The sequence below is a fragment of the Bombus pyrosoma genome, linkage group LG3 (genome assembly GCF_014825855.1).
Source record: "Bombus pyrosoma isolate SC7728 linkage group LG3, ASM1482585v1, whole genome shotgun sequence".
Lineage (NCBI taxonomy): Eukaryota > Metazoa > Arthropoda > Insecta > Hymenoptera > Apidae > Bombus > Bombus pyrosoma.
Window position 1 is genome coordinate 11,918,628 of NC_057772.1, and position 12,838 is coordinate 11,931,465.

At 34.0% G+C, this 12,838-nt stretch overlaps 1 protein-coding gene across 9 annotated transcripts in view; it reads left to right on the plus strand.

Moving 5' to 3' along the window:
- Window positions 1–12,838, plus strand: part of LOC122565961 (phosphatase and actin regulator 4B) — a 395,355-nt gene that overhangs the window by 372,962 nt on the left and 9,555 nt on the right. For 6 of the 9 annotated variants that reach the window (XM_043722568.1, XM_043722569.1, XM_043722571.1 and 3 more), the window contains 3 exons: window positions 1,256–1,288; window positions 5,079–5,224; window positions 9,997–10,153. In XM_043722568.1, the coding sequence (XP_043578503.1) occupies window positions 1,256–1,288; window positions 5,079–5,224; window positions 9,997–10,153 (336 nt within the window). The remainder of the gene's footprint in view (window positions 1–1,255; window positions 1,289–5,078; window positions 5,225–9,996; window positions 10,154–12,838) is intronic. The other 3 variants (XM_043722564.1, XM_043722567.1, XM_043722566.1) reach the window with 3 other exon arrangements.

The window sequence follows — 12,838 nt, forward strand, 5'->3', positions numbered from 1 at the left end:
AAAAACGCCTGGAAACTCTGAAGAAGCTCGTCTGGAACATCGTTCTTCACCTTCCGGCCTTGTCATCTCTCTCACGCGCACGTGCACCGTGTTCCCGCATACTCTCTTTCTTTTTCTATTGCAGGTTCCCTTTCACTCATCGTTTCGTTCAAATGGATGCGCGTCGTGCTACTTTCGATATTATTTCGACGAATTTCGGTACTAACGACTCGATTTTCTCGATTCCGTGGACTATTTTACATTACATCCGTCGAATTTAAGTACCGTACGCTATGGTGCAAAATTTAAGAAATGAAGTTCTACAATTTTTTTAAATAGAACATTTATGTTTTAGTAGAAGCGTAATGAAACGCATTTTTTAAGTTGTAATCTGCAAACTAAGTCGATACATAACTCTTGATACGGTATTGATGAAATTGACTTGATATTTGCAAATAAATGATCTTGCGAATTTTCTACATTTTTCACAAAAGCAATTATCGGGTCCGTGTATTCAACTAATTAATTCACGAATATCACTATAACGTGTAGTTTCTAAATTATTATACAAAGAAACCCTGATATTTACAAAAAAAAAATAACACAATATTATGAATTTCCAAATTTTTCACTCAGAAGTCTTATCAAACGAAAAAACGTAACTTAAAGCGCACTTACAAAATTCTCAAAATTATTTATCCAACAGATTTCCGTAACTCACAACTTCCTCCTAATTACCGATACGCTAATGTCGTCTATTAATTACTATTAAGATCACCGTACAAGGAAAGAATTTCCAAACATTTCAATCAGAATATTCGTCGGGCAAAAGACTTTAACTTAAAGTGCACTGGGGAAAAAGGCTGAAAACGTAACAGGAAATTTAAGTGCACTACCAAGCAGTAACATTTTATACGACGTCGTATTTCGAGTAGCAGTCAGACTATGGCGGTACATTTACCCAGCCGCGTAAACGTTATATAGGTTCCTTTGCGAGGCAGCGTTTCATACGTAACAACCGAGATACTAAATCCAAAGTAAAGTACAGAGAGTGTTCCGTTTCGATTGTTAAAGCAAAAGAAGAGACGGCGACGTGTGTTTCGAAGGTTGGATCGAAGGGATCGAGAACGATGCTCCGGTGGTGAGGCGAATCTCACGAAGGAGTAGCTTCGCGCATCCGTTCATTAAAAACAAAAACAAAAAAAAGATACAACAAAAAATACATTATGTGTCAGTCACTAGTTAAAAGTATGGTATTTTTCTTATGCTTAACCAGAAGGCCACCGTTGAGGCCTAGGATGAGAATATGGTAATTGGGCATTGGTCTAACTAAGCATGCGCGAACCAATATGGTATATATACCTAAATATATATATATATATGTATAAATATTTGTCTTATACCCACGGCGGTTGATCGCAGAGAACCAACAATCATCTAGTCTCTCTATTTTTCTTAATATTTTTCTATCTCTTGTACGTACACACTGGGTCTCATAACTGTGGAACCAATTAAAAGTTTTCAATTTTTGTACATTAAATATGTTTGATATCGTACCGAGGAACTATTTATCCTCTTTTTCCTTACGAAAGACAGATTATATGCAGTGGAGAAAAGAGAAACGATAGAAATATACTTGCAGTTTATTTTTGTTCGATAACATACAGCATAATATTTCGTTATATAAAAATTGAATTCAAGATAGAATAAAATGAACATGTAACAATAGCTTTTACAAGTTCAACTATTTAATCTTGCACACTTCTAATCAAGCTTCGTTGCATTGTAGCTGTTAAGAATTGAAAATTTTATGGTGGTTTTATTTTTACAAGGCACAGTGTATTTCTATTTTACTCTCTTTCATTCTTCTCTTTTTATTATCTCTTTTCTCGCTCTTTTTTAGCTCTCTCTATATTTGCTCTATTTTTTCTTTTTTTTATATATATATTTATTGTATATTTCTATTTTTCTCTAGAGACTCTTCCCTCTTTTTCTCTCTTTCTCTTTCTATTTCTTTTTTTTTTTTTTCTATCTCTGTGTCAGCATCAGGAACGCCGTGAGCATGGTAAACCTATGACCTTAAGCATGAGAAAACCCTAGGGAAACCCATGAAAACTGTCGCCCACGCTTCACTCATCCGATTATTTGCGTTTCACGCGGCCAGAGAACCTCGAACCATCGATCGACGAGAACGAGGATCTCGAGATTCCTTATCGTTGCCAACGAATCGAGCTGGATAGTACAAAGCAGCTCGATTCGTACATCGGCTGTAATGGATTAAGAAACGTCACCTCGGTCCGTGACGGTTCTTTGCTTCGAGTTCTTGTCTTCTTACGTTCTCAATGCCACGCGGCTTCGACGCTTTTTACGCTCGTTCGCTTTCACGACTGACGATCGAATTTTTTGGTTAAGAAACTCGTTGTTTCGGATTCACTCCTTTTCTTCACAAATTTTTCGAAGTTTTCTCGAGGAAAATGACGTTCGTCAATTTTTTCTTTTTTTTAATTCGTGCACGATGTTCTTGAAGAATTTCTTTTAACCCTTCTGTGACATTAGCTTCGATGGTGATTTTGAAATTTGTTACATTTATATTATAATTAATGCTTATGTGGCCTTAAATGCATGAAATATATTAGTATTACCAAACTGTAAAATATCGATATAAATGGACCATCTATTCGCAAAGAAACTATCCTTGTTTTCCGTTATTTTATTATTTCTGCAATACGAATATTTCATCTTAATTCGTAGCTAGCATCCACTGTTACATTTGAAGTATTACCATGCTAAAATACTTTAGACATACGATTGTTGTGCGTGTACAACGATTAATCACTGAAGGGTTAATTAAATTCAGCTGACATTTCAATGTTTGAACAGCTGGAGGTTAATTGGGGGTGCTAAGTCTGTCTGGAACTCAGCTGTTTAAATAATTAGAGTTTGTAATATATTGAAACCTTTCCTATGTGCTCGTTTCTGTTACTATGTTTTTTTTTTATTATTATACATTATTCTGCATCCTAATCCTTCGCACTATCATCTTCATCATCAGAAAACAAAACAAAACAAGAAATAACAACAGAGTTCTGACAATAATTCCACAGTATCATCGTATAGCACTAAATCTTAATTCAGTGCAAAGGATTATGATGCATAAATTTGAAATTATTCTGTTTTGTAAAAACACCCTTGTAAATTTGTCTAAATGTATAAAGATCAATTTTCTACCGTTTTTAATAATTCGTAAAGTAATAATATTAATCCCCTTTTAGCAGATTTAGTTACGAGGAGGTGGCAAGAACTGCGAAATCTCGAATCAGTAGGCTGCATGTACATTCGATGCTTTAGGTTGATGGTGAAACAGTCCCCGAAGGATTTAAATGCATGACCTTTTGTTTTCGAGAAATTAATAAATTCTTCTTTATTATCCTTTATTTAACTTTTTTATTTTATTATTAGCTTTTGATTATTCTTTATTTATCATAATGGATATTTTTATCATTTTGTGAGTGGATATTGTAATAGAAGCATTTAAAACATAAATAATTTCTGAAACAACAACATAACTTCTCGACTAGTTTCTCGAGAACAAAGGGTCACACACTCAAATCTTTCTGAAGCTGTCTTACCATTAACGCAAAGTATCGAATGCGCATACAGCCAACTCATTCGAGATTTCGCAGTACTTGCCATCTCCTTGTTAGCTCATAAATTGAAAATGGTAACAGAAACAAATTAAAATCAGAATCGATCTTCATCGATACGTAGAAACTTAAAAGAATAACCTCGATGACGGAAAAATACATCTTGGAACGAAAAATGAGGGAGAAAAAACTCTAAGCAATTGTTTTAATCGTTTCATTTTTCCATTCGTTCATACGTATCAACGAAGATTAAAAGAAGTCCCATTAAAATTCATGATGAGACACTTTTTCAACAAGTTGGCAAAATTTAAAAAGCAAAAGAAACAATAAAAAGAGGAAGATAGCTGTCGCAGCTTCCTTTCCACGGTATCACGAATATCTCAACCAGTCTGCATCGCGAAGTTAAACATGACAAAAAAGAATGTTGCATCCGCGTCGGAAAGGAAACGGCGTTATCTGCGTCGACGTCGTTTGATAACCCATTTCGTGACGGACAAGGACAACGTCCGTTTCACGGAGGATCCGTAACTTGCTTCTGTTATCTTCATCAACGTGTCACATACACATACACTGTGCAGATAAATACGCTACCGCCAGAAAGTATCCGGACACTTGCTTATTCCTAATAAGATCCTGTATTCTGATTGCAAAATTACAGACAAATCGAGTTGCAATAAATTTATTCCACGTAACCTGTATAGCAGTGTATAATCGGATATTTTGACGCGGTTAGATTATTGTCAAAAGTGCGATGTGCAATAGTAAAATCAGTATTTCTAATTGTCAAACATTACAGAATTATTTTAATTTCTGAATTACGAGTCATTAAAAAGGATCTTCTAAACTGATAGGAAGACATTAGATATCGATACAAACGATGATATTTGATATATCATTGCTATATTTTTAACAGATACTTTAGATTTACAGTCCCTGGCCATTAAACTAGGACCATGTATACAAGTTTCGCACTTTTAACTGCAACACTATTGCATAAATACATAGATTCTGCTAAAAAGAATATAAGCGAAACAAGCATAACATCTTAGTAATTAATATGAATTATCGCGATACATAAAATTTAGTTGTATCTTCCGATGGTAATGAACGATATTTAGTGATTTCGAATGGTCCCAATTCGGTAGTGGACTAGGCTGATATGATGACTTTTTAAGAAACATAGTAAATGCTACTTCTAATTATTAGTTTGATATTAATTTTGGCAACGTTCACATAGTGTTAATACAGATCGATCGAAGTGTCCGGATACTGATAATCGGTAGCGCATACTGATCAGACCGTGTACCATTATTTCATCCCCCTCCGTAATCGCATATATTCGTATTTGAATCGCCGTAGAGTAGAACATTGATTCAAGTAGCGTCAATCAGCGCTTTATTTAATAAATGATAACAATAATAATCGATTGAATGTGTTTCGTGGCGATTCTTTCAGCAGTCGACCGGTCAGATTTGGCCTCGCTTTGCCGTGCACTTTGGAGAACAAGGAGAACGCGCGGCCGTACGTGATAAGGGAGGACGCTGACGGCGATTCCGGAGACGGACAGGTACTCTACAGGGATGAGTACGACGATGAGAAAAGTAAGTACCGGAAACGAGTGCGGTGGAAATTTAGTGTAGGTAGCCCCCAGGGGATTGTGAGGAAAAAAGTTTAGGAAAGTTTAATGCAGTGACTGCTATGGGAGTCATAGAGGTGAATAGAGAAGTGGATGTCTGAAGTGGTTAAATTAAATAAATGGTTATGTTCGCGTAGCTTTTGGTATTCTTAATTTTATGGTAATAATATAAAGTATCGAACATGTATCCAAAAATATGTATAACAACCTAAAGACTGCATTAAAACAGAAATAGGAAAATTTATTCAGCAGTGAAACCTATAGCGAGAACTCGTATATTTGCGAAAACTATAATAAAGTTTCATCCTATGTTGAATACAGCCTGTGATATCAATAACTGAGCTGTCTATCGCAAATTGCACGTGCATATCATTCGCACAATAGAGGCGTCTCAAGAATGGCAATTGCGCTGGCTATTAAAAACAGCCAGCGTCCTATATATAAAATTCATTGACTATTAACCACTTTGAAATTTCGATGTTCTAAGGGTGCGAATTTGACAGAAACTGGCACTAAATTCGTCTTCTATTTTTTATTAAAAACTACGGCCAACTATTGATTTTTCAGTGGGAAGTTAATTAATGGATTATCAAAAGACGACTTAATTTCATTTGCCTTTGCGTTGGGAAAGTTCTGTCGTGAATTTTTCATATGCTCAATGTTCGCCGTATGTTTCTATTAGCAACTTTTCCTTTTCTTTTTTTTTCTTTTTTCTCCATCTCTCCATTTCGATATTATTAAACATTGAGGCATCGAATAACCACCGTTCGATCCACGTGTGGCCGATGGCCTCGATAACTCATCGACGAGCTTGACGGTTAACTTATTCTCTCGTTTAACGTGGTTCAATTATTGCAAACGTCACTTTCAACACGTTCCGACGTATACGTTGCGTTGATTCAATTATCTCGAAGAAAATAATTCTGCTTATGTAATTGCCACATTTTTCTCTTTTCTCGCGTTTCGTTGACATAAAGACAAAGAACGAGCCGAGTCACAGTGTGTCAAGACAAAAATTATTATTTACATTTTTCAATTCATTTCTAGGAAAAAAAGAAATCCATTTCACAGTTAAGCGTGTTGCATTTTGGTAGCGGTGGATGTGTTAAGGGAGCAAACCCCGTGAGAAATATTTTTTAATAACATCTTAAACGAGGGCAAAAAGGATAAAAGCTTTTTTCAATGGAAGATTCGTTCGGTGTTGTTCGAGCTTAATGAGAAACACAATACCATCCTCGTCGTTCTTTTTTCTTTTCTTTCTCTTTTCTTTTCTGTTCCTTTTTCTTTTTTTGTCTTCTGGAGGAAGGAATTACATAAACGATGTAGCTGCAACACTACCGTTTCTAATTGAAATTTCTTCCCACTTTAACCCGGGCAAATGTGAACGTGAACCCCTTAACAATTAATCCGAGGCAATTAAAGCGATTCGTTAATGATTCTTTCGATTACTTTTCCATCTTAACGTTACTCGATCCGATCCCACTTTAATTTACTTTATGCTGATCGCTAGGTTACGAATATTTGTACAGATTTACATTTTTAGACGCAATTAAAGAAATGGAATTTATGCACAGAATTGTTTCATTTTCTAAATATTATAACGAATATTCTACTTTGGAGTATTTTATATATTTCTGCATGTTATGTCCCATGATCGTTTGGATCGCAATGGAAGGTAATAATCAGTAATAATTCGCTAGAGAAATTAAAATAGAAGAAGACATCTACTAAAGAATTAGCTATAGAAATTAAGAAAGAAAGAACACTAGCTGAGAAATTTACTTCGCCCATGACATAACCATTTTATATATTTTTGGATATATACATTCCTTATATTTTTGCTCTTTTATATTTCCCATAAATGCCTGAAAATCATGAGACAGGAAGCTTTTATTTCTTTCTTTTTTTTTTTTAAGGTTCTTTTTACGATATTTAGCGTTACGGTGTTACAAGAATTATTGTAATATTTTACGTTTCTGGCGGAAGAAAGGCAGAAGGATAGCTTTAATTTTTAAGAGATCGAAATTGCTCGTAAAGGGAACTAAACATGTATAATTTAGAGTAAAAGTTCGAGACAGAAATTCATTGTAACTTTTGTGTGTTTGAATAAAGCGAAAACTCGATAACCCAATATTTCAAACGGGTGTCCTGCAACAGTGTTGGGCATTGTTAAAGTATACTTTTGTTCGAATAATGCATAACGAATAATATTTTATTTGCTATACATTCATTTCTGTGTGTGAAAAAGTATTACATTATTATTATGTAAAGACTAAATGCGTGAAAATTGTTTTGTAACGAATATGACAATAATATACGACAATATAGCACGAAAATTTTATATAAAAATATTGCATCGTAAACATGACTTCTGGTCTTGGACTAATTCCACTTCGTATATCCAATTAGACACTACTCGACGCTTCGTTCAACAACTGAAACCAGTCGTATCTCTACAACTAAGAGCTCAGCAGATCACGTTCGTTAAGTTCGTTTGCTTAGTTTCATCCTGAAGGAGCATGCTAGTCCGAATTATCCTTGCGTATATATGTTTTTAACCAAAATAATTAAAAACTCTAAAGCTCTTCGCGATAATCAAACCTTTTAAACGCGACGCACATTTCCGTTAAAAAATCCCAGGATATCTCTCATTTTTGATTGCATGCAAAGAGATTTATTTCACTTATTATATATATAGTTATTACATATAGTCTTGCATATGTGTATAAACATCCGTAATACGTTCATAAACAAACAAAGTTCCAATTATATTTGTGGCTTGGTGCAAGAAGTGTCCAATGTTATACTGTTACAGAAAGAAAGTTGAACCCGGTGTTGAGTTTGTAAATAATTTTACATTCTATATAAAAAACGACGATTTCGAATTCTACCTAGAAATGATTATAATGGCATCTGTATATGCCAGTGTGAACATTTTTCATAGAATAAACTTCCTACAAAAGGATAGCAAAGTCAACATGAAATACGCAAATAACATAAGCTTCAGTTCTCTCTTTTTGTATCAGAAAAGAAATTTGAAATAACAGAAACTTTTATCTTCTTCGTGTGAGAAATTATTTGAACGAATCTTTTAACATATCTTTCAATGCTAATACCTTAATTTTACGAACACTGACATTGGTACTTCTTGCATCAAGTCACAGGCATGACAATTGATCAAATGAAATTTCTTCATATCTTTATTACCTACTTTATTGTCCACCTCGTTATTTACTTAATTCTTCTGACTTTAAAGCAAGTACAATAATTATTCGAAGATGCTTGAGCGAGGATGTAGTTCGTGTTTTTCCTAATAAGAAAGACGATGATAAAGTGAAGTGATTTCGAACAAGGGTGGACAGGTACTTTACGGGATAAAATATGAGGCGTGAAAGGGTCGTAAAAAGATGGCGATAGCTTGATTGCCAAACACACGAAATCAGCATTCGCAGTCCGGACTAATTATACTCCCGGCGCGATACGTTTATTCACATAGACAAACGCGTGATCACGCAAACGCCTCGAAGGTTATATTAATCCTCGAAGATCGCTGGCAAGCAGTTCAGTGTGTTTCTGGCCGTTGCGTTGTTTTGAATTAACGATCCTCCTACGAAACGCAGATTGTCGTCCTATCGAACCATCGGAAACTATAATGGAAAGTTCGTCAGTTTGTTAAAAGATCTAAATCAGTATTCTGGAACCTACAAGTTCTTTAAAGTTTGAAGTTTGAAGAAGTTGTCAATTCAATCTAAACCTAATCTAAATCGATTCATTTACGAATTTGCGGACTCGGGCCGAGATTGATTCGAGGAAGATTACCTCGGAAGGGAATTTTAATTTTTGGAGAAGATTAAGGGAAGAATTAACAGTGCGATGACACCATGCTGTCAATCTGGACTGCGTCGACTTTGTCGATCGCCTGTGGCTCGATGGATTTTTTTAAACACGAGCCTCCTATACGTCGTAGCCTTAGCTGTTCCTCCCTCTTCAGTGGTAAATCGAAATTGAATTTAAATCGGTGGTTAAAATGCAAAAGAATCGATGAAACATTAACGTGTACTTTGGTTGTTTATATACAGCATGTTGACTTAGGCGACAGTGAGGAATCTTATTAATGGACTAAGAATTTATGATATATATTTTTGTGAATACAGTTATTAAATGGAGTCTATGGAGTACTTATTATATTCTATAACGAGTACTGTATTTAGAATATTTTATTTTTGTATATTATATTATATTCTGTGGTATATTTTTATATATTGTAATCTTGGTATATAAAGACTTCTTGCAATTTTTTATATTACGATCGGTTGTTGATTTAATGTTGATTAATTCTTATTTGGAATAATTTTTTATCGGGTAGTCGGAAGTGTCTCAAAAATAGCGGCGATGAATCACGTTACGATGAATACCTTGTATAGTTTGATCAAAAAGTCAGTGTCAAATTCTTGAGAAAGGTTACACCACCTCGGAAGTAGTTACGGACCATGTAGAGTATAATAAAACGATTCCAATTTTAAATTAATATCGGAAGAAAATTCCTGTAATCTAATATTTAAAAATAAGATGCTATTAATAGCAATTAAGTTACCCTTTACCATTAAATTCTTTAGAAAGTTAATTAGTGTCATCTCGAAAGTAATATTCATCTGCGAAAAGGAGCTCCATGAGTTTGCGTCTCGTGAACATATAAGTGATGTTTAATTAAGAAACTAATTGTTTCTCTAATTGCAGGCCGGTTGGCAGCAAAGATTGCGCGCAAGGAGTCGCTGTCGCTGAAGCTCGCCCTCAGGCCAGATAGGCAGGAGCTCATCAACAGGAACATCCTTCAACTACAGACGGACAATGAGAGGCAGGAAACGAAGGAGGCAATTGGTGCCAAGCTTATCAGGTGAATAAATGTTCCTCATTTTTTCTTTCCTTTACCTATTTTTTATTACAAACAAGAAACGAATTGATAAAATTATTTCTGTTCGTCTTTTTTTAATTCCAAACTGATTTCTGAAGATTACACTAATTAATAAATTGATATAACATACAATCTAAATAGAAATTAAATAAAGAAGACCAAACAGAAAATGCAATTAACTTTTTGAAATCAAATGAAATTTATTCTCGTCTACCTAAAACAGAAATACAATTTTCTACCAAACAGATTCATTTCCATAAAAGAAGAGAAATGTTTTTTCGTTAAAAGTTACCAGATAAAAAGGGGCAAGGTACAATTAACTTTCTGAAACAAATAACTTTTATTTCCATCCCAACAAAGAAAGGTAATTTTCAATCAAACAGATTCACTTTCATAATATAAAAAAAAAAGAAGAAAAAGAAGCTCGTTATAAGCTTCGATAAACTCATCGTCCTTAGCGATAGTAAAATAAAATAAGTGATAATAGATGAAAGCACGGCAAACATTATTCGAGGGCGGTCCATTGATTGTTTGCATTGAAACGGCCATTGAATCCTCGCGTATCTCGCTTTGCCATGAATAGTGACGTCTGCGGCCATAGAAAAGCATTGCCTGAACTGTTAGCGATATCAGGCCGGCGAAGTAGTTAACGTTTCGTTTGAATTTATGCACTCACATTGGCGTAGCTACGAATCATAAATTCAGGACTAAACCAAGAACGCGAAGGATTTGCTTCCACAAGCTAACCGCTTTAGGGTGAATACGAATTTCTCGATCGTCATTGACGATTTTTCTAGAACCGATGTTGTTACACTTGCTCGCGAAAGTATTCCAGTATTTGAAAGTATTACACAGTGGTTACAAAATTTGTAAAAATATTTGCATATGCACATTCTAATTTTTCAATGAGGCGTGCTTTCATCAGGTTTCACATCTCACTTTCATAGTATATTATTAATTTTTCTAGACATATGAAAATACTACCAAATGATATGAAACTTGATTGATATAGAAATGCTATAATAAATGGTGCAAACACATTTTAATACTACTGTAGAAACTTTTTATAAATACATGAACGTCACGAGAGAAAATAATATAATGGGTACATTTTTGTTGACTTTCTGATTTTAATATTACCCCATGATCATAGAGGAGAATTTTAATATAACGATTTCAGACTTTACCAATATAATCGCAATAGTCGTGTCTCACAAACCTGATGAAATTTTAAGAAGTTTGGTATAGTGCACAAAATAAATTTATCACGGAAGAAAAATATAACAGTTACATTTTTGTTGATTTTCTGATTTTAATATTACCCCATGATCATAGAGGAAAATTTTAATATAACGATTTCTGACTTTACCAATATAATCGCAATAGTCGTGTCTCGTTACAAACCTGATGAAATTTCAAGAAGTTTGGTATAGTGCGCAAAATAAATTTATCACGGAAGAAAAATATAACAGTTACATTTTTGTTGATTTTCTGATTTTAATATTACCCCATGATCGTAGAGGAGAATTTTAATATAACGATTTCAGACTTTACCAATATAATCGCAATAGTCGTGTCTCACAAACCTGATGAAATTTTAAGAAGTTTGGTATAGTGCACAAAATAAATTTATCACGGAAGAAAAATATAACAGTTACATTTTTGTTGATTTTCTGATTTTAATATTACCCCATGATCGTAGAGGAGAATTTTAATATAACGATTTCTGACTTTACCAATATAATCGCAATAGTCGTGTCTCGTTACAAACCTGATGAAATTTCAAGAAGTTTGGTATAGTGCACAAAATAAATTTATAAAAATTTTTTACGTGATACTATATAAATACTATATTCTATATAATATTCGAATACCTTCGTACCTGCGTAGTTTTCGAATATCCTTGATGCCTCCGTTTATTGATTTTCCTTCGTGAAAGTTTAATCATTCATTGGTGGATTGAAATTGGCCGTACGGCTTCGATGTTAAGGTAGAAGATGTTAAAACGTAAAGGATTGTTTGTTGAACCGTGTGGAGATATAGAACAGTCGAAAGTGCACTTCGTTTCGCTCATTACGTGAAGGAGGATATGCACAAAGCGTATTATCTTTGACGTATGAGAAAACAGTTGATATCGAAGTCTGTATGTGTATTGCTAGAACTTGAAAAAAATTTAGGTTCCGTTTCATATTTAACCTTTCGACTTCTTGAATAATTTTTTATACGAAGAACTTTATTTCATTTCTGGCAGTTCAGTATTTTTCTTTTAACTTTAACTGTGAAGATCCCGCGGCAAAATATGATAGCCCCATTTTTGTTGATCTGCTGATCCTGTTGATTTTATGTCACTCGGTAGCTAAACAGAGTAGCTAGTATAAGATAGTTTAAGAAGGGAGTAACTTGATAAACTTGGAAATACAAATCTTTTAAAAATAAACAATAAATTCCAAAATGTTTCGTCAAGAAACGAATAATTAATTTAATTCTATCTACGTATAATTAACGTTGTTAATATTTTTTAAACGTGCAAGAAGGTGACAAAAACACGAATTTCACTGCGAAGATAGTCTTGCTATGGGTTTGGTTAACAACATATTCAATTCTAAAATTGCTCTCCTATAACGAACGATAAACTTGTAACAATCATTATAGATTCACTTTATGAAA